We start from the raw sequence: 22707 nt of genomic DNA on the forward strand, positions 1-22707 counted from the left end.
TATAGATACAGTGCTCACGGATCTCAATTGTGACTCGGCTCATCCAGCATCACGCCATTTCGAGCATGACTCGATCCAACATGGCCTTCCGCCACATGGCAGAATACTGACACATTTAAGCCAACATTAGCAAATAAAATTAAAATAATTAACTACTTATTATAGCGAATACATATTGAGTCATTAAATTTAATAAAAAATTCGATAAAAATTATATAAAACTTATCTAAAGTACAAACCATTTTAATTCGACTACCCGACCTTTTAAAATGTTAATTTTAGTATCCAACCGTTCAATTTGTTTGATTAAAGTAATTTGATGGCTTTTGAAATATAAAATTTGAGCTAATTGTTTAATTTAATGAAATTATAGTTGCGTGAAATCCATCAAACCACCGGTTCATCAAATTTAATAATTTTAATTAATTATCTTCTTAGCGAATAAAATTAAAATAATTAGTGTCTTAAATCTAATATATATATATAGAGAGAGAGAGAGATAGAGTCCGGCTGCTATGCTATCAATAGCACCAAGCATTTGAAACTATCAAGTTTTTTGCCGTTGGATTAACCTCTTTGATTATTTTTACCCGTTATAACCAACCACCCACTCAACCCTAAGGGCCCACATCATCCTAACGGCACATTTTTCCATCTATGGACTAAAAAACTAATAGCACCAATAACTTTGTACTATTGATAGTATTCCAGCCTAATTCTATATACATATATATAGAGAGAGAAAGAGAGAGTCCGGCTGGCCACTATCGATAGTACCAAGTATTTTGTGCTATCAAGTCTTCTGCCACACGACTATCCGAATTTTTAAAATTTTTATAAATTTTTATAAATTCTATAAAAATTATAAATTAAAATTTGAAGTTAAAAGATTACTAATGGGCTCAATTTAAATAAATTAAAAGATTAGGTAGAAAAATTAAGATTTTAAAAGGTCAGATATATAGTCCAATCAAAATGGGTGATAATTAAAGAGGCATGCAAGCTTTATACATTTTTACCAATTTTTACCTAAAGAAACAATTGTATGTTCCGAAACACATATCAAAAAAAATATTTACAGCATAAATAAATTAAAAACATGCGTGTAAACAAATTAAATTTAGAAAATAAATCAATTAAGAAGTAGACTCTGCTACGTACTAATAACTATTTAAATTCAAATTACAGATTCAGAAGTCATTTTAACTTAAAAATTTAAATTTTAAGTTTAAATTTAAATTGCAAATGTGGCATGCAATATTATTGTGACCTAGAGTACTCCACATGAATTGCATGCTTTAGTGGTAGTGCAATGCAACCAAGCATGGACAGACAGACCATGCAGCTGGGGGGGAACAAAGGAGAGGGGGAATGCAGGCAGGCAGCACCAACCCTGTCGACCGCCTGTCGATCCACCCGACGATCGGTCAGGCAGCACTGACGGCGACCGCACGAGCGAAAACGAGCGGTGGCCCGGCACGGCACGTGCGCACGCGACATCGAATCAGGAAGGAGAGGAGAGGAAAGAAAAAAAAAGAAGAAGAAAAGGAGAGAGATGGGTCATGGAATATACCTACCATAGTGGAGGGTGGAGGAGGGGTGGGAAGGGACAGTGATGGTCTCTACACTTAGTGGAGCTCTCTCTCTCTCTCNGAATTTTCTATAAAATTTTCATCGGATTTGGATTGTTTTACACTGTTAAACTCACAAACACACCACATCGTCGATCAAGTCTAACGAAGCCAATCAAGTCTAAAGTTGTTTCCAATTACTTTCAATAGTGCAGATCAAGTCTAACGGAGCCAATCGTCGATTTGGAAGCCGCATCATCGAAAACAACTTGGTAGCACGGAGGCCTCCGTGCTACCGATAGTATAGCAGTCTAGTTCCATATATACATATATATATATATATATATATATATATATATATATAGTCCGGCTGCTATGCTATCAATAGTACCAAGCATTTGGAACTATCAAATTTTTTGTCGTTAGATTAATCTCTTTGATTATTTTTACCCGTTACAACCAACCACCCACTCAATTCTAAGGGCCCACATCATCCTAGCCGCACATTTCTCCATCCAAAGGCTAAAAAACTTATAGCACCAATAACTTTGTGCTATTGATAGTATTCCAGTCTAGTTCTATATATATATAGAGAGTCCGGCTGGAATACTATCGATAGTACCAAGTATTTTGTGCTATCAAGTCTTCTGCCACTCGACTATCCGACTTTTTAAAATTTTTATAAATTTTTATAAATTCGATAAAAATTATAAATTAAAATTTGAAGTTAAAAGATTACTAATGGGCTCAATTTAAATAAATTAAAAGATTAGGTAGAAAAATTAAGATTTTAAAAGGTCAGATATATAGTCCAATCAAAATGGGTGATAATTAAAGAGGCATGCAAGCTTTATACATTTTTACCAATTTTTACCTAAAGAAACAATTGTATGTTCCGAAACACATATAAAAAAAAATATTTACAGCATAAATAAATTAAAAACATGCGTGTAAACAAATTAAATTTAGAAAATAAATCAATTAAGAAGTAGACTCTGCTACGTACTAATAACTATTTAAATCCAAAATACAGATTCAGAAGTGATTTTAACTTAAAAATTTAAAGTTTAAATTTAAATTGCAAATGTGGCATGCAATATTATTGTGACCTAGACTCCACATGAATTGCATGCTTTAGTGGTAGTGCAGTGCAACCAAGCATGGACAGACAGACCATGCAGCTGGGGGGGAACAAAGGAGAGGGGGAATGCAGGCAGGCAGCACCAACCCTGTCGACCGCCTGTCGATCCACCCGACGATCGGTCAGGCAGCACTGACGGCGACCGCACGAGCGATAACGAGCGGTGGCCCGGCACGGCACGTGCGCACGCGACATCGAATCAGGAAGGAGAGGAGAGGAAAGAAATAAAAAAGAAGAAAAGGAGAGAGATGGGTCATGGAATATACCTACCATAGTGGAGGGTGGAGGAGGGGTGGGAAGCGACAGTGATGGTCTCTACACTTAGTGGAGCTCTCTCTCTCTCTCTCTCTCTCTCTCTCTCTTAAAAACTCTCTCTCTCTTAAAATCTCTCTCTCTCTCTCTCTCTCTCTCTCTATAGTCTTTATTATTGAGTAGCTCCCACTTTAAGGCTATTCAATCATAGAGCACCAAATGAAGAAGAGTGAGGAGAGGATGAGGTAAGAGAGAGAATATTGCCTGCACCTGCTTCACAAGCACATCTCATATACATACATATATATATATATATATATATATATATAGAGAGAGAGAGAGAGAGAGAGATAGTCCAGCTGAGATACTATCGATAGCACGAAGCATTTAGTGCTATCAAGTTTCTACCGTTAGATTTATCTCTTTTATCATTTTCACCCGTTCAATTATACTATTCAACCAACCACCCACTCAACTTTAGAAGGCTCACATCATCCTAGCCGCATATTTTTTAATCTAAAGACAGAAAACTTAATAGCACCAAGTTATTGGTGCTATTAATAGTATTCTAGCCTAGTTCTCTCTCTCTCTCTATATATATATATAGAGAGAGAGAGATAGAGAGAGAGTAGGGCTACTATACTCTTATGAGTATTGGGCCCTTCGTACTCATAAGTTGTTTTCGATGATGGGGTTTCCGAATCGACGATTCACTCCGTTAAATATGATCTAGAGTATTTGAAACTTCTAAAAAATNGAGCTCTCTCTCTCTCTCTCTCTCTCTCTCTCTCTTAAAAACTCTCTCTCTCTTAAAATCTCTCTCTCTCTCTCTCTCTCTCTCTCTATAGTCTTTATTATTGAGTAGCTCCCACTTTAAGGCTATTCAATCATAGAGCACCAAATGAAGAAGAGTGAGGAGAGGATGAGGTAAAAGAGAGAATATTGCCTGCACCTGCTTCACAAGCACATCTCATATATATATATATATATATATATATATATATATAGAAAGAGAGAGAGAGAGAGAGAGAGTCCAGCAGAGATACTATCAATAGCACGAAGCATTTGGTGCTATCAAGTTTTCTACCGTTAGATTTACCTTTTTTATCATTTTAATCCGTTTGATTATACTATTCAACCAACCACCCACTTAACCTTAGGAGGCTCACATCATCCTAGCCACACATCTTTTAATCTAAGGACAAAAAACTTAATAGCACCAAGTTAATTATTGGTGCTATTAATAGTATTCCAGCCTAGTTCTCTCTCTCTCTCTCTATATATATATATATAGAGAGAGAGAGAGAGAGAGAGTAGGGCTACTATACTCTTATGAGTATTGGGCTCTTCGTACTCATAAGTTGTTTTCGATGATGGGGTTTCCGAATCGACGATTCACTCTGTTAAATATGATCTAGAGTATTTGAAACTTCTAAAAAATAAATTTTGTAATTTTTTAAAATCATAATAAAGTCCATCAAACGGGCATAAAATGAACAGTCAAAATCGAACGACGTCCTAAAAATGGATGATCGGATCCTTCAATTTAAGATCGGAGTTATTGATCTTTATCTAGGTAGTGAATAAAATTTTCTATCAAAAATTCAATCTATTCCAATTCTTTTACACCGTTAAACTAGCAAGTATTCCACACCGGCCGTTAAAAATTGTCAAATTTGTGACCTCTTGATCGTAAGGTAAATGATGTCGAAAAAATATGAAATTTAATTTCTAAAAATTTTAAATATTCTAGATAATGTTTAATGGTATGAATCGTCAATTCGAAAGCTCTATCATCGAAAACAACTTTTAAAAGAAATGAAGGAGATAATTATTGAAGATATATTTTATGACATTCAAAAGGCATATGTATAAAAAGCATATATAATGCCCACTTATGAACTATTGATATTTGCGACATCTTGATGCCTAGATAATAAGTTTTGGAAACAATGATTTTCTGCGTATGGACCAGCTCCTTAGATATTGTGAATCACATCTATAAGATTTAATTACATTTTGATGTTAAGATATTGATCATTAAATATTGTGTATATATATTGCATGAGGCGTATAGGTACACCGGGTGCATGCAATAATTTGTAGGTGAGTTGAGGTGAGGTAGGGTTAGAGGGTAGCCCTGCCTTTTGGCCATTCCATGAGCTTATGATGGTTAGTTTTGATATACATGAGATCTCCGTATCTATTATGTCTCCTATATATGCTCTCCAAAGCACAAAATTTTTCGTACTTTTAAATTATTTTCGATGATCAGACAGTATATTCAACAATTTGCTCTTTTACATATAATCTATACTGTTAAAACTAACTAGAAATTAAATTTCATAATTTTTCGATATTATTTGATAAGTGATCAAAGGGTCTTAAAAATGACTATTTAATGGCCAATGAGACACGTTTGAAAGTTCAACGGTGCGGAACAATTCAAATCATGTGAATATTTAATAAAAAAATTTACTTCCCATCAAGGGCAAGATAAATATTTTCAATTTGAAATTTTTAAGTCTTGTATCATTATTTTTATGAAATTTTTATATTCAGTCGTTTATTTTGAGACCACTCGTTCACTAAGCAACGAAAGTAAAAATTAGTTTTAAAATTTAGTTTCGAAACAGTTCCAATACTATAGATTGTACCTAACTGAGACGATCGCTGAATCGGATGTTCCATCATAAAAAATAATTTAAAAATACAAAAACTTTTGTACTTTCTAATTAAAGTATAGTAGGCTAGCTCTCTCTCTCTCTCTCTCTCTCTCTCTCTATATATATATATATATGTGTGTGTGTGTGTGTGATTATTAAGGTGGTGTATCCTTATCTATTTATACACACAACAGGAACATGAGGGAATTAGAGTGGTAACAACTCTTTCAAGGTAAGTGCTGCTTTTGTAGTTCAAATTAACAAAGGCCACAAGTTTTTGCCCCCTCCTTTTTCCAACTACTCCTCAATTCAAAGAAAATTATCATGCTGCTTTCTACTTGGTAAAAGATGCTGGCTGCTATGAGTTGCCATTTGACTGAGGCAACAGAAGATCCCCACCCCTACAAACTTTAGCTCAACCCTTTTTTATTTATTTGCCCATACATGCATCCATTTCACTACCATAGCACTAGTCCACTACTCATCTCTCTCTCTCTCTCTCTCTCTCGCTCTCTCTCTCTCTCTCTCGCTCAGACTCCGCACTGCCTCTCTCTCTCTCTCTCTCTCTCTCTCTCTCTCTCTCTCTCTCTCTCTCTCTCTCTCTGGGGTTTGCATAGAGTAATAAAGAATCATATCAAAAGGGAATCCTTAGAAACATATGTGGGATTGAGGGATATCTTCTACTTTGTCTGCATGCCTCCATATATATATATATATATATACATAGTTTCTTTTGCTTGAGGTTGGTTATTTGTTCAAGTATACAATAAAAAGAATACACACCTTCACCTTATACCTCTCATTCTTCTTGTTCTCTTAAGGTGGCCAAAGGACTCTCTCTCTTCCTCTCTCTCTCTCTCTCTCTCTCCTCTCTCTCTCTCTCTCTCTCTCTCTCGAAGAAACGATCGTATCAGAACGAAAGAATTCCTTTCGACGACAACACGATCTATATATCCTCCAACTTCAATCTCTTAATTTGAGGTAAGAATTCTCCTCCTCTCTCTTTTGCTTTGAAGATCAATCTCTCTCTCTCTCTCTCTCTCTCTCTCTCTCTCTCTCTCTCTCTCTCTTGCTTTGAGGTGAGAATTCTCTTTCCATCTCATATTCATTGATCAATAAATCGACATACGATACGTAAAATCCATGCAAAATGTTTAGATAAGTTTCAAAAACCTTCACTAGATATCCAAGGGTAACTAAGAAGGGACATTTAAGGTTTGTAACTGATTCTTTTGCATTTGATCAAGGATAGTGGTGGTGTTGGAGCCGAATACTTCTGTGTTCATGATCTCTTTCTTAGCCATCTTCTCAGCTCTTGCACTTTGCGAATAATCTCGACGGTACACTCTCGATCGATCATGTCCCTATTTTCGATCCATCTTGTCGAAACCTTCGTTTCGTTCATCGACTTTTCGTTTTCTCGTCGTCGAGGAAAATTCGATGCAATTAACCCACCACAATAAATTTGGCATTGTGTCAATCCCTGACCTCAACCACACTCAACATCTTGGGGGACCATTTGATCAAGTTGCTAGGACCATTAATTTTGGTATTCACAAAATAATAGAAAAAGTTTTTTGTGACCTTCTATAGACGGAAAACGGATTGAAAAATATTTGTTATTTGTGGATTAAATATTTTGTAGATAAGGATTTTTTAGATTTCCTCTTTCTAAATTTGGTGTGGTCTCTAAATTATTTCAAGTCATAAACATACTAAAAGTAGAGTATGTTTCTTCTACATTTTCTCTACATATTTATCACATTCTTCTTGTGAATTCTTATGCTTAGTGTTTATCCTAAGCGTCAACAATGAAATTGTTGATTATTTTTTTGTACAAAGTTATATTTCTAACTAACCAAATATGCTTGTTACATGATCAAAAAGCGGTTCTTTATGTAAACACTTCTCCATTACACAACAACTTTAGTCTCTATAATTCCTTTTCCCTCTACTATATTTGGTTGTAATCATGATTAAAATACATCACACCGCAAATCTCCCAACTACAAAAGCATGTCGAAAAGCTAACAACTCTCAATTCTCCACTTATTCGAACCGAGTCGGCGCGTGCGCACATTAGCATGTGCATTGAGCTCAAAATATAGTATATAGTGTGTAGCATATAGTATATAGTAATGTGATATAATGAAACATATATATATATATATATATATGATGGATGGTGCCCTTTTTTGTGTAATTAAAGTGTAGAGTAAACTAATCTAACCTAATGATTTGTATAATGGATGATACCCCTTTTTGTGTAGTTAAGGGAGATGGTGGGGACCCACGAGGGGGAGGAGATGATGATGGATACATGTTGTTGCTTTTGGTGTTGGATGTGAGAGGGTGAGGTATGCACCATTCCATTTGAAAATTTGTACATTGTTGTAGTAGTAAGAGTGGTTGTAGGATTGACCAATGTTTTCCTCCTTTGGGACCCTACAATTATTTATTTGCCCCTAGACTTTCTATGTGCTCTCTCTCTCTCTCTCTCTCTCTCTCTCTCTCTCTATATATATATATATATATAGCATGAGATCATAAGATGGTAGAGTGATTCAAGGGCCGTTTGGTTGCATACAATTACAAGTACATCAGAATTCTAACGGTATACGAATGTAATACAGCGGTTGGATTGATGCACTTGAATTCACTATTGCAATTGAAATTGCACGAGCATTGCAGTTCGAACTACACCCAAAATGCTTGCAATTTCAACTACACAATTAGCAAATATCATTTAGTAGAAGAAATATAGCTACAATGCACAAAACCGAATGAAATGGGTGTAGCTATAAATACAGTATTTCAAACAAACTGCATATATCTCAAACTACACTGTATTTATAATTACATCTAATCAGATAACCACCCTTTGCTCTACTCTTCTACTTCTTCTTTTTTTAAATGATTATAGCTGGGGTTTGGTAAATGATGGGCTTTCCCAGGACATTTGTAGTTGCATGGGGACCCATGTGTTTTCCATTATTGCCCTACCTTTTTTGGCTCCTCCTTTTTAAGAGGGGATAAGTAGTGCACTAACCACAACAAGATCTTTGGGGAAATCCTGAAAAAACCCCTCCCCCTACAAATCCATATTTGTGGATTGTGTTTCCTTAAAAAGTTGCAAATTCTAGGGTTAATCTAGGTTGCCTCTGCCACTTATGTGGCAAACATAATGTGGTTTGTAGTGGAGGGTGTCTAGTTGGCTAAGGCACAAGTCAAATCACACCCCTCACCAAAGCTTTTGGGTGGGGAGTCCAATTAGGGTTTGAGGGGCATCTAAAATGGAGGTGGACACTCAAATGTATTTTAGCAAAAATAAAAAAAAAAGGGTAAAACAACAGTGTGGAGAACCCCTCAAATATGGACCTTTCTGAAATAGACCCCTCAACCATTTTTTTTCCCGATTTGCGGTCCCCTCGACGCCTAATTTTTCATGATTATCAAATTTACTGCCTTCCTATCAAATAAAATTAGATCAGATAATGGTTAATAAGTAATAGAATTATTAAAGTTGAGGGGTCATTCTCACAAATGGTCTATAGTTAAGGGAGATTCCACACATTTTTACCACAAAACAAAATTAAAAAAAAAAAAGAAAAAGAAAAGAAAAGTACTAATACTTTTATTGGTTTTTTGAAACTGTTAAAAAAGGTGGAGGTAGTGCCTTTCAATGGCAAACCTATAACATCACTTAAGCATTAAGAAAAAGAAAAGATATGGAAAGATCACTGTAGAAAGATAGTGGTCCTAGAAAGCAAAGCACCTCCATGTTAACTACAGTGTGAAAGGCTCCATCATGCTTTTCTCTATTATTAAAGAAACAACTGGAGAGTAATTAATCAGAGAGGTTATATCATAAAGGAATGATATATATAATGCTCAGAGCAGAGTATCATGGCTTTGTACTGCTATTAATGGGCGAAAACTGTATCATTACTTCGACATTTGAATTTCTCCAAACATGTGAGAGGATTTTGAGTTTCCAACATTTTGCTTGTGTAAGGAGCAAGTAATATATATGCCTAAGAGAATGATAGTTACTGTTTACCTTTTTCTTTTTCCTTTCCTTTTTTCTTTTCTGGTATGAAGGCTTTGCGGCATCGGAGCAGGCGAAGGCGAAGGCGTCCGTCGAACATTGGGGGTCTCATGACATTCGTGCGACGCGACAAAAGCTGCGAGAATGAAGTACATGAAACTGGGAACAAAGCCAGACATATTCTACACAGAAGAAGCAGTGAGGTGCTTTTATTGATTCAGATAAATCAGCAAGCAAAACAGTAATTAAGTTTTGGTTACTAGGAGCTAACTAGATATCTGGATGACAAGTTGCACACTTTTAGTGTGGGAAAGGAGTAAAAAGTTGAGCTGGAAAAAGGGAATTCTAGGTTGAAGTAATTGTGGTTGTGATGTCACTTACAAACTCTTAACTGAATGCCATGCCATGCAGGTCAGTTTTGTCAGATGTACCTACTGATCTCATCATACATATCAACAACACCAAGTATTTATTGCATAAGGTACTCCTCCCCCCTTCTCTATCTCTCTCTCAATCTCTTAACTACTCTGATTGCTGATATGTTGTGCATAAGGACATTCTATTAAATAGTAAATTAGAAATAATGCACCTTGTTAGGTATTCGGTGGTTACCGATCTGTTATGTCAAAGGACAGTCTATTAAAGATAGATTAGAAATAATACGCCTGGTTAGGGACCGACTCAAAGTACATATAGAACAATAACTCTAGCGTGGTATGTCAAGTTTATCGTTAATATAGACTTTACGACAGAAGGAAAAGATAGCCACTAAAATTAACTAACAAAATCACAAGCCCAAATACGCTGATAAATGACGAGGAACTTGAAGTTCCTTAAATAATTTGCCTTTCTCCTTTAAATTAAGAGTTTAGAGAATACAGAGAAAAATAGTTGTGGAGGTCTCAATACATTTTTCACTTTCTGATTTCAGTGAGACTCGATTGATTTAAATCAAAAAATTTATTGATGATTCCATTAAATTTAATAACTGTAACTAGTGTTAGTAAAAAGAGAACAGCCAACAGCTAATAAGCCAGCAAATTCATTTATTTTCATGTTTTTTAAAAGAGATACTTACAATTTCACTTACTAGGTGAACTCAAATAATAATAATAATAATAATAATAATAATCCAAGAATGTAGTAAGTAAAAAAATTGATGAGCACAAGCTTGAAACGGTCAATTCGGCACAAAGTCCGTTTCGAGCTTGTAGAAGTTGGGCCAAACAGGTACCATAGCTTAACTGTTCTTTAGGCATTCTTTAGTTAAGACCCAATTATTACCCCAAAAGAGGAATGAAATTGCTATTACTATGTACAATTTACCATTTCATTTTATAATTGTCTGATATGACCAACTTAACATGGCAAAGGATCAGCCCTAAATAGAGTGGGTGACAACTAAAAACCTCAACAAATATATAAAAGGCACAAGGAGCTTCAGTTCCTATCACAGGGAAGTTAAAGCTCTGTATAAGGGTTAAGGCATGCTCACAATCTCTGAAATCTGATGATGAAGCTTGCGTGATTAGAGCATTTGGGAAGTGTTGATTAAAAATTAGTGGAACCCACAACCCTAACTTCTGATAGCCTATAAGCTCAGAGAGTTCAGCTTTACTACTAGTTTAATCAAGGTCACAAGCCTAATGATGACACCAACCTAACAAAGCTTTATTAACTCATCCACCTGCAATGATGAGCACTAGATAGGGTTCTTACATTTGCAGTATTATATTTCCAGCTATGAAGACATTATATAATAGCAGACCACAAAAGGCAAATAAAGAAGACATTATACATATAACAATCAATAGGACATGTAATTAAGATTAACTAAAGCACACACTATTCTTTATAAGCTTTAGATATTCAAAGATGAAGAAAAGTGGATGAAAAAGTACCATCATAATATTTTTGAGCTTTTAACTGTCTTAGCCCACTCGGAGAATCTGCAGAAGGTTTGATGAAAAGAAAAGTTTAAATATGGAAAAGCTTCTACCTCAGAGAAAAATGGAAAGGTTTCTGAAGCATAGATATAGATAGAAGCACTGTTTCTTCTTACCATTTTCACTTCCCCTAGGATGTGTTTGCTTCACCAAAAGTGGAGAGCGATTAAGTGGTTTTCAGCCGTAAATGCTCACTTTCGTTGTTTGGTCTACCAAAACTTCACTTTCAGTCAAAACTCAAACACCCCAAAGTAGCGTAATTGACTTCAACTCACCCCAGGCCGAAGTCAATTATGGGGAAAAAAAAATAAGTGAGAAAAAAATAATAAAATATTAAATCATCTCTCACCATTCACTTGCTCCTAAACGAATAGCACAGGGAACTTCAGTTCCATAGCTATATGGAAAATAGCTGAAGGAAAGTAATATTCACCTAAACTCTACTTCATTTGAAAGTCTACTTCAATCTAATCTTCACATTCGGTAAAATAAATAGCCCCTCGAGCTGCACCTCTTCTAGGGAAAGGTCGAAATCTCCAAGTCTGGTCAGAATATACGAGAATTGTTAGGATTAGATCATATTGCAAATCACTAAGATTAGCCTACACTTCCCAGAAATTAGTCCAAATCGGCTCAAGTCAAAAGCACTACAAAAACCTTTAATTTACAACTCATAATGAATGATTTAGATTAATTGTAATTACTACAAGTAATAATTCGTGTTTCTTAAAAGATTCTTACGTCTGCGTCAAATAGCACCAAAATTAACAGTTTTAATGGATGATATGAGATGTTTTTCATTCAAGAATTAAAGGTGATTCAAACTAATTAAACAATTTGTTAGCAACTATTGTAAGATGTCTAGATCAAGAACAATGACTCTGATTCTCAATTGAGAAATCCTACACCTTAACATATTTGTCTCTTCTTGATTCACATATAAAAACAACACAGCACTACCATAGATCAGATTCAATAGCATGTATCTTCAAAAAAGATGCCGCTGCATTGATTTCAGCTCAAATATTTAAAAGGATTTGGGCCTGAAACCTATTGAGTACAGCAAATCATTACTTTCAGATATTTACGATCACCAAAATAAGATTCAAAACCATGATCTAATGCTTGTAAAATCTTCACATGGCCTACTAATCTAGAAAACAAGTGTTGGTTCCCATGTACTGCTTGTGGGTGTCATCTAGGGAAATTTCAAATATTCATCCAAATTAATTGAAAGTTTCAATTTGCAGGGGTTCTACAACATAAGTGCAGTGCCAAGACTAGATCACTGGGTTCTCTTTCTTTTATTATTTATTTTTCAGTTAAAGTTAGCACAAAATTTTAATTTTCAGCTCCTTTTTAACTGTAGTTTCCACTTCTTCTGAAGTGCGGCCTCCTGCAACGGTTATGCTCTGACACTGATGATGAGGGGAGTCATCCTATACCGATCGCACTTCACGAAATCCCGGGAGGGGAAGAGGCCTTTGAGCTCTGTGCCAAGTTCTGCTACGGGATTGCTATCAATGTCAGCGCGCACAACTTCGTGCAAGCCATCTCATCTGCAAGGTTTTTACGGATGACAGAGTCGGTTGCCAAGGGTAACTTGGTAATGAAGCTTGAGTCATTCTTTGATTCGTGCATTCTTCAAGGTTGGAAGGACACGATCACGACATTGGAGGCAGCATGGAAGCTATCGGGGTGGTCGGAGAATAGGATTGTGCAGCCCTGCATGGATTCAATTGTCGAGAAAATCCTAATTCACCCCTCGAAGGTACATATAGAACAAAAAAATCATCATCATTCATTTGCTTGCACAATTTTATAAGTTTTGAGAGCGAAAGAAATAAGTGAATAACAGATAAGTGAATGGAAAAAACAAGTCTGCATTTTCTTAATCTTGTAATGATCCTCTTAAATATAACTAGAGCTAGTTATACAAGACAAGGTAACGAAATTATCTGGTAATAGCAGAAAAGGCCCTCAATTATGCATAATGACAAAAGGAACTGTACTCATCTAATCCAAGGAACACCTAACGGCTAAACATTAATTAGCCTCATGACTACAAGGATGAATGAAGTATTTTAGGAAATTTAAACCATATGAGAGAGTTGGAAAGAGGGGGGAAAAAACAAAGGGTTACCTCAGAAGGTGGAGGAATAAAGGTTATCTTTTTAATAGCATTGTAGTCTCAACCTTTTGTTGGGAAAGATTTCCTGGAATGATTCCTAAATGCAAGGTCAACTATAAAGAAAACTGTTCAGGATAACAAGTACATGCAAGGGTTATTCACAATTACTGCTATTTGACATATGCTTTCTTTTTTCTGTTGAAAAACCTAATAATGTGTGTTCAAAAACAAGGCAAGGATTTAAGAGTCGTAGCACCTGATCGTGTTGAAAACTTACTGGCACAATACGGCAAAGAGTGTGTCATGCCGTGCTAATGTATGCCAGTGCCGACACGCAATAGCATATATATATATTTGGGACCAATATATTCTAATTGCTTATTATATATTTTTATCAAATCTTTTGTACTTTATTGAGGTAACTGCTTGCTAATTTCAAATAAAAGATGGTTGTGAGCCATGCCATCAGCACGGAGGCTATATAATGCCGATATCTTGTCGGGACGGTACAGCACAGCCCATGCCAATGGACACTTAAATCCTTGATACAAGGTTTACCTAACTAGAGAAAACAACAAAAAAGAAAAGAATCTTTGCATTTCATAAAATACTAAATACTCAGGCTAGAAAGCCAGTACTGTAGATTCTTCTTGCTATTTTCTTCTCTATTTTCATATAAATAATTAAAAAAACTGAAAACATGTAGTTGTTAGGCATATATGATAACGTTAACAGCTTTTTTGAACTTCCAAAAGAAAAAAAAAAAAAAAAAAAAAAGCAACTGGTTTAATTACCTATTCCTGTCCCAGGTCACATGGTCCTACACATATACCAGGCCAGGCTATAATAAAAAGCAGCATCCATCCGTACCTAAGGATTGGTGGACTGAGGACGTTGCAGAGCTCGACCTAGACCTCTTCCGATCGATAATCTCCACTGTACGATCAACAAAAACAATCCCACCACCACTCATTGGGGAAGCGCTCCATGTCTACACCTGCAAGCACCTACCAGATCCATTGGAAGCTCACAGTTCAACCCAATCCTCTGCATCTCGAGCCGAAGAAACCCTAGCCAAGCAGCGCCGCATTCTTGAATCAATTGTTGGTATGATCCCGGGCGAACCCGGCTCAGTTTCATGCAGATTCCTGCTAAGGCTACTCAAGGTGGCTAATTATGCTGGTGCTTCTGCCTCCACAAAAGCCGAGCTCATCAGGCGAGCAGGACGCCAACTAGACGAAGCAGAACCAACCGATCTGCTCATTCCATTACCTTCAGATCCTCAATCTTATGATGTTGGGGCAGCAGAGGCAGTGCTGGAAAATTTCTTGGCGCAGTTCCGGCGGCCAATGGCCCCTGAAGAGAACCGGAGATTGAATGAGGCGATGGAGAAGGTGGCAAAGACCTTCGACTCGTACTTGCAAGTCGTTGCGGGTGTTCCTGATCTACCGTTGGCAAAGTTCATCGATCTTGTGGAATCATTGCCTGAAATAGCACGGAAGGATCATGATGGGATCTATCAGGCCATTGATACTTACCTCAAGGTGATACATCCAACTTCTTAAAATGTAGCACTTTACATCCAAGCTAATCTAAAGTTTTCAACTAAGTTCTTCATCAGGATCACACTGATATAAATAAAGTAAAACCTAAAACCTAAACAACTGTAAGTTTTATTGAAGAAATATGATTAGCTAACTACCAAGCAGAAGAGAGTAGCACATACATAATGTTGCCAACAAATTACCTTGGAAGTGAAAAGTTAAAAAATAAGAGTATGTAATAGCTTACCTGATCATAGCCTCCTTATGAACCTAGCTGTTGCACTGATACTGTCAGGAGCACTCAGAGCTGGGCAAGGAAGAGAAAAAGAGCCTCTGCCGGATGATTGACTGTCGAAAACTGTCGCCAGAGATACGCGCACAAGCTGTAACCAATGATCGGATGCCCTTACGCACAATAGTGCAGCTCCTCTTCCTTGAGCATGAGAGGAGTGGCAGAGCCAGCGGCAGCCAAGGATCTCCTCTCGATCGAACTTCAGTTGATATTTTGAGCACCAGGATAGCAAAGCAAGAATCAAGAAAAGCGGAACGAGGATCGGAAGGGCATCGACCGAGAGGAGAGCCAACAGAGCATGAAAGGACAGCAAGTGTCGGAATGACAAGATCTTTATCAGTATCTAAACAGGTAAACGAGGAGATCGCAGATGACAAAAGTGGTGGAATGGGTAGAAAATCAAAAACCAAGTGAAGTATAGCTAAACAAGAGAAAAAGTGCCTATGAGAACGCCTAAATAATCTCTCTACACTAAAAATTCCAAATACTCTTTCTATCTTTCAACACTAGAAATTTTAATTTGATAATACTTGAAAAGGATTCTTTTCCTTTTTCCTTTTCTTCGATTGTTGGATAGAAATTGAAGATATGAAGAGCTTGTTTGGAATGTACATTTGTAATTAATTGAGTGGTTAATAAATGTACATCAGTATAACTCAAAAGTTGATTTCAGAGTAACTTTTCATTTTTCATTTTCTTCCAGTTGTTTCCTCCGAAAAAGAGCCTTAGCTTTGAGAATTCAACGTAAGGAATCAGTAAACTTCATGCTAGACCTGAAACTTTGCATGCAACAGTGGCAAATCCTCTAGTTGGTTGAGTCTGACTAAACTGAAGTAATGTGGAAAAAGTAAACAAACAGATAGGTAGTTGATGCCAAATGCAAACCGTAGGTACAACCACACTTTGATTCTATTAGATCATCACTGTTTCTTATGATGTTTGCATTAAAAACCTAAAATACGTTAAAAAGTGTACATAAAAGAACCTGAAAACATTTCTTTCTTAACATAAAGGTCAAAAATCAAAGGAAAATGTACCCAAATAAAATTATCTGACTAATTAAAAAACCGAACAGAGAAAGTAATAATCACAGAAGATTAAAGAAAAAGACCAGAACGAGAGAGCCAAGACCCTTAGTTTTCACTTCTTCACAGAAATTAAAAAAAATGCAGTCAGTAAAAGATATTTCTTCCTCCTTTTTTAGGAAGCAAATATATGGGCTACTGCTTAGTGCAGGGATAATAGTTTTACTGCTAGTTTGGCCTGACGAACAGTGGCATCAGCACACGAAGCAGCAGGGGGACACTTGGGAGACAAAAAATTAGGAGCATTTCCTGTGACAGGAAGCTATTGGAGGAGTTTCTGGGAAAAAGTGTTTAGGATTGTTAAATACTTTACTTTTCATGATGAAGAAATTAAGCAATATAGCCAAGCAAACACTCGTACAATAACAGAAGAGCAATGGCAGAGCATAAAATGCTCCTTATCAATCAATTTAATGATGAAAACAGTGATCGGAAGTTTTATTAAGAAAACATGAAACAACTAGAGGCAAGTGTTTAGCCAATCAATCCATAGATTAGCGATAATGAACTCTTGATGTCTGCAAGAGGGTCAATCACACACTCAAATGTGCCTCAGAATCAAATGATTATCAGGGAAGTACTTTATCAGCTTTTCATTCCAAAGGTGGACAGCTTTTTCAACAAACACAACAACATAGCGTATTGCCGATAGTCTATAGAGCTGCTGCGGTAGCTCCATCTGACTTCATTGCATAAAAGAGATCTAAGATGTCAGCATGGTTACGGATGGAACCCGGACATTTATGGAGTAAACCATGTGCCACATCATGCCTCCCCTCTTTAAAGAGACCTTCAAACAAACGCAAGAAAACTGTTCTCGATGGGAACTCTTTCACAGTCATTGCCTGAATAAAGCCCATCGCATCTTCCACCGACCCAGATTTGCAAATATAGTCAATAAATGGGTCGATAAAAGGTGGAAAACCATGGCTCTTCATCAAACCCAGAAGAGTGAAAGCTTCTTTAATACCACCTTGACGGATCAGTCGCTCAATTAAAAACTTATATGTGCTATGCCAAGGCTTTACATTTTTTTTTGTCACCATCTTCTCTAGAATCTTGCACGCTTCCTTTGCTTTGTTTTTCTGGCAAAACCCATTCACTAAAACTTCAAAGGCACAACCAACATCACCACTGCCTTTTCTTTCTAACATCTTGTTGAAACACGACAATGCTTTGTCGAGATCACCAGCCAAAGAATGCTTTTGAACTAAGATTTCCCATGTCTTTGAATCCAATTTGTACCCTGCTTGTTCAACATTATCTAAATATTGAAGGGCTTCTTCCAATCTCCCAGCATTGCAAAGTCCAATAACAACCTTTTCATGTACATAACTATCGGGCGCAAAACCGCCTTCTTCCATTGCCTTTAGAACTTTATCACACTCTCCCAGTTTGCCAACACTCTTCAACGATTTAAGGACGGTATCAAAAACCGAACCTTTTATGGAATGCCCGCCGTTTATGAAGGTCCGAACAACCGTAGAAATCAAATTCAGATCCAGATCATCACTCACAACAATTTTCTTCAACAGGAATACAAAATCGTGAACAGAAGGCTTATCCGAACCAGCCATTGCAAACTTAAACAAATCCACAGCTGCAGCCAGCATCTTCCACTTGTGAAACCTATCCGAGACTTTAATGTATGTCTCCTTCTCCAACTCATAACCCAAGTTTCTTAGCTTACGGAGAATACCCCAAAACTCGTCGATGCAATCTTCTCGTCCCAGAACCCTAGCCATTGCATTGTAGACCCTACCATCAGGTGCAAACGACGGGTTTCCCTCTACCCACCGGAAGAAGGTCGAAGCTTTCTTCGGATATTGGCCGATCCTTTCTAGCACGGCAACAACCAAACTGGATGACAAACTAACATCCAATTCATCGAGCTTCTTCCGAATGGATTCTTCCGACTCATTCTCCGATCTCAGAATCTTGCAAATTGCAGGGCACATCCTACCCACCACATTCTCATGAGAATTAAGAAAGTACATTTCCTTCAACCTCTCACAATCTTTCGCTAAACCCATCTTCTCGAAACTCTCCGATACCTTCAAGAAGGCGCCTTTCGACACCCCGAACCCTTTTCTCTTCATGATCTCAACCAAACCCCAGAACTCCTCCACCCGGCCTTCCGTCCCAACGATTTCCAGCATAAGGTTATACGACTTCGAATTCAACCTTACGGCTTCGCTCTCCGAAACCCAATCGAAGAACCTCTGAGCGGCTTTCGGGGTCCCCTCGAGGGATTTAAGCACCGAATTCACCATGTTAACATCCAGCAACAGATTGCGAGACTCCAACTCGGCCTTAATCTCATCAGAAGTGAGAGGTTTCGCGAAGATCTCCGCCACCAGGACGCGATCGCGATCGTTGCCATCGGGGGCGGGGAGCGAGGAGAACCAGCGCCGATTTGTGAAGCATAGAGAGTGAATCGGGGCGAGGAATGGAGACGATGAATGGATTAGGGTTTGGGGTTTCGGAACACTCACGTGGAGATCGGGGTGTCGGATGCACGGGGTGCGGGACGAGATCCGGGAGAGGTTGCGGAGGAGAAGCGACCTCCACGCGTTGCTCATCGTGGACGAGAGATCGGATTCAGCTTAGGGTTAGGGTTTAGGGTTTTAGGGGAGGTGACGGGTTAGGGTTTTGGAGGGGAGTGAAGCGCCATGAACGAGTTCGGCGGCTGGGTCCATGAGCTCAAGGACCCACCGAAAAAAAAAAAGAAAAAAGAAAAAAAACAGAGAGATAAAGACTTAAAGAGGGAGAGGAAAAGGGCATTTTTGGTATTTTACTATTCACGGAGTAAGTTTTTTATTTTCCACTCTTTTATTAAGAGTTTCAGTTTTCAAATAAAAAATTTAAAAAATAAAAATATTATTTTTTTATAAAATCTGAAAAAAAATGGTTTTAAAGATAAACTATTTTTTCTAAAAACAAAATAAACGAAAAATATGTTTTCAGTGAAAAAATATTTCTTTTGAATATTTTTGGTGAAACCAAACACTCCTTATGAGATGGGCTCCTAATTGTCCACTCTGTTGTGAATCTTCCTTTATAAAATATGGAGAAAACTTTAAATACCACCCATATGATTTCACACTTCTAACTTTAGTACCCTATAGTTTAAAGTGTATCAATTTAGTATCATGTAGTTTTATTTTTATCTTTTTTATAATCAAATTTATTAATTTTTTTTGTTAAATCAGTGACAAAGTTAAAACTAAAAAATACTAACGTGAATATTGTTGGCCTAGTGGCCCTAATCGTCTATTAGATTTTGATGATAACAAATAATCACGATTATTGGACTAATCTTTTTATCTTGAGTCTTGTGTTTTAGATCTCTCTATCTTCAAAAAGGATTCAAGATGGGCAATATTCTGGCACCAAGCTTCACCTCTTGAAGCTGTGTTTGCTTCTTTTGTCAAATAGACAAACTCACTCTCTCCATTCTTAATTGATTAATATTATGCTTATGATTAGAGTGAGAAACTTTGAGTTAAGTTTAAACTATTCATCTTATCACCTTATAGATCACTTAAACAAAATTCTAAATTTATGATTAGGTGAAAAGGACTTTTAAATATTCAAAAATTGCTCAAATTCTGTGTTCTGTAAAGTTGCAATTTCTGGACCCTGTTCTGGGCGCCCGAAAGTGGATCCGAATCTTTTGAGACCTTTTGGATCCTGCCTGTTTGCTGTTCGGGTGATCCAGAAACACCAAGACTATTTGACTTGACAGGTTGCGACAACAGGCGGCGCAAAATCTGGGCGCCCAGATTTTATGGAAGCAGCGGCGCACGCAATCTGGGCTGTCTGGCAAGAAAGTCAGCACGACTTTCTGAGCGCCCACAACTTTTGAAAGTTGTCCCTCGAGATCTGGGCGCCCACAACTTTCTGACGGCCCAAATCCAGAGGAAGCGGCGCGTGTCAGAAAAGCGGCTCCTCGTGTTCTGTGCGCCCACAACTTTTGACGGCCCAGAACTTACGAAGTCAAGAAAAGCTGCGCGTGTCAGAAAAGCTGTTCCTCGAGATCTGGGCGCCCACAAATTTTTGACGGCCCAAACATACAAAGTCAAGAAAAGCGGCGCACGTGGTCCGACAAGCAGCTGGCGTGCACAAACTTCTGGGCGCCCGGAAACAGTTTGTGGGCGCCCGAAAGTACAACTGACAGATCTGCCCGAGGCTATAAATAGATGGTATTGAGGCCTCACTTGGCAGCAGCTTGATAGTTCATTTTGAGCATAAAAACTTCAGTGATTTTAATACTCCTAGCTCTCAATCTTCTCTCTAAACTTGAGTGAAACTTGTAGTGAGATTTAATCTTGTAAAAAGAGAGAAAAGCAAAATCTTGAAGCTTGAAAGAAGGAGTTGATGTGAAGGCTTGGTGCTTGCCCGCAAAAGCATCATCTAGTGGAGATCCAACATTCTCGAGTGTTGAGAAGTTGGCGGGGACGTAGGCAAAGTGCCGAACCTCGAAACAAATTGATCGTGTGCTTTTCGAGTTTGCATTTCTTTTATCTGCATCGGTTTTTTAATTTGCTTGATTATTTGGATTTTTATTTTAGAAACCTAATTCACCCCCCCTCTTAGGTTGCCATTTTGATCCTCAAATATTCGATAAATCTAAATAGAGTATCTGAAGTTTTTGTATATAATTTAACAAAATATTAATAGAGAAACGGACGAAAAGATAAAAATGAAAACACAGGATACTAACTTGATACACTTTAAACCATAAGGTACTAAAGTGAAAAATTGCGAAACCACGGTGGTATATGAAGTTTAGCCTAAAATATGGCTTTGAACAAATTTAAGATAAAATTCATTTCAAGGAAATGGATTTATGGCTTGCCCAGGGCATCCCCACCATCTAGTTGTGATTGATGATTAAACTAATCTTTCTACTATGGCTAACTTGCAATTACATAGATCCAAACACTCATGCTTACAAAAAAGTCTACCGCGTCGTACTTACACCACATCATAAATAACCAGTCAATCACATTTTTTTTTAAAAAATACAATATAAATATTCTTTCTAATAGTCATGATGGTATGGATGAATCTACCAACAATAATCTAAATGGCTAAGGGGGCGTTTGGATTGACGTATTTGTAGATTCAACGTAAGTCAAGTATAGTGGTGTTTGAGTTTTCCTAAAGTGTGATTATTTTTTTGTTGTTTGTTTTGACTAACTCGTACCACCTGAAAGTTAAATTCAATCACTTCTGTTGTTTGTTTTGATGTAACTTGGTGCTGGTAAAATTAGTTTTTTGAGTTCCGTTGTTTATTTTGATGTAAGTAAGTGGATCTCATTATCTCCTAAATATAGTAGTAAATTTATCACTATAAAATTTAATCTATTATATAATTAATTTTTTTATTATTATTTAAAGATAATCCTAATTTATTATAAATAAAATAATTCTAACCCATTATAAAGGAAGTAGAGTTTAGATTTTACTGTTTAATAAATTTTTTAGAAGAGGTTGAGTGTAGTAAAAGTCGAATTCGGTGCTTTAGAGGAGCAAGTCGAAAGTAGGTGAAGTAGAGCTCTAATGTAACTTGAGTTACATTATATTTTTCACTTACATCAAAACAAATAACGAAAGTGATGGAACTTGAGTTCCATTACTCCACTTACACCAAAACAAACGGGCCCTAAATGATTGAAGACGACACATAAGCAACATAACCGGTACATTGTAGACTTTATTGCCCATCACCCTCCATCGAATCTTATGATTTTGACCCACCGATCAAAACTTCAATTGAGAACAAGGTAGGAAAATAGTATTTTACATTTTTAACCAAATTTATTGTTTAAAAAAAAAAAAATGAAACTGTAACATGCTATCATTCTGTCAAATAGAGAGATTTCAAGAGGAGATGAGACGAAAAGAGATTTAAAATGCGAAGACATTTTAGGGTTTAAGAAAGCCCACTTGCTAAATCCCTCCCAAAAGACAAAAAATTCAACATATCAACAATTCATAGGACTAATATTTTGAGCAACACTTA

General features: G+C 37.0%; 2 protein-coding genes and 1 long non-coding RNA gene across 4 annotated transcripts; 1 reads left to right on the forward strand and 2 right to left on the reverse strand.

Annotated features, from left to right (window-relative positions):
* LOC109719930 lies at nt 9674-12537 on the reverse strand. Its single transcript, XR_002218830.1, has 3 exons — nt 11741-12537; nt 11580-11627; nt 9674-9814 (listed from the first exon to the last, which is right to left on the reverse strand). It is a non-coding gene; the product is annotated as an uncharacterized LOC109719930 (long non-coding RNA).
* Nucleotides 9739-16287, forward strand: LOC109719929 (BTB/POZ domain-containing protein At5g47800). Of its 2 annotated transcripts, none has more exons than XM_020246776.1 (5): nt 9739-9881; nt 10090-10159; nt 12994-13395; nt 14565-15299; nt 15595-16287. In XM_020246776.1, exons 1-5 carry the CDS (start codon nt 9823-9825, stop codon nt 16003-16005), a joined length of 1677 nt encoding a protein of 558 aa, XP_020102365.1. In that variant the 5' UTR covers nt 9739-9822; the 3' UTR covers nt 16006-16287. The 2 variants fall into 2 exon arrangements, with proteins under 2 accessions (XP_020102365.1, XP_020102366.1); XM_020246777.1 differs by having other exon boundaries at nt 13012-13395.
* Nucleotides 17040-19406, reverse strand: LOC109719928 (pentatricopeptide repeat-containing protein At5g15980, mitochondrial-like). The gene has a single exon (XM_020246775.1). It carries the CDS (start codon nt 19256-19258, stop codon nt 17330-17332), a length of 1929 nt encoding a protein of 642 aa, XP_020102364.1. The 5' UTR covers nt 19259-19406; the 3' UTR covers nt 17040-17329.

The sequence above is a fragment of the Ananas comosus genome, linkage group 14, assembly GCF_001540865.1.
Source record: "Ananas comosus cultivar F153 linkage group 14, ASM154086v1, whole genome shotgun sequence".
Classification (NCBI taxonomy): domain Eukaryota; kingdom Viridiplantae; phylum Streptophyta; class Magnoliopsida; order Poales; family Bromeliaceae; genus Ananas; species Ananas comosus.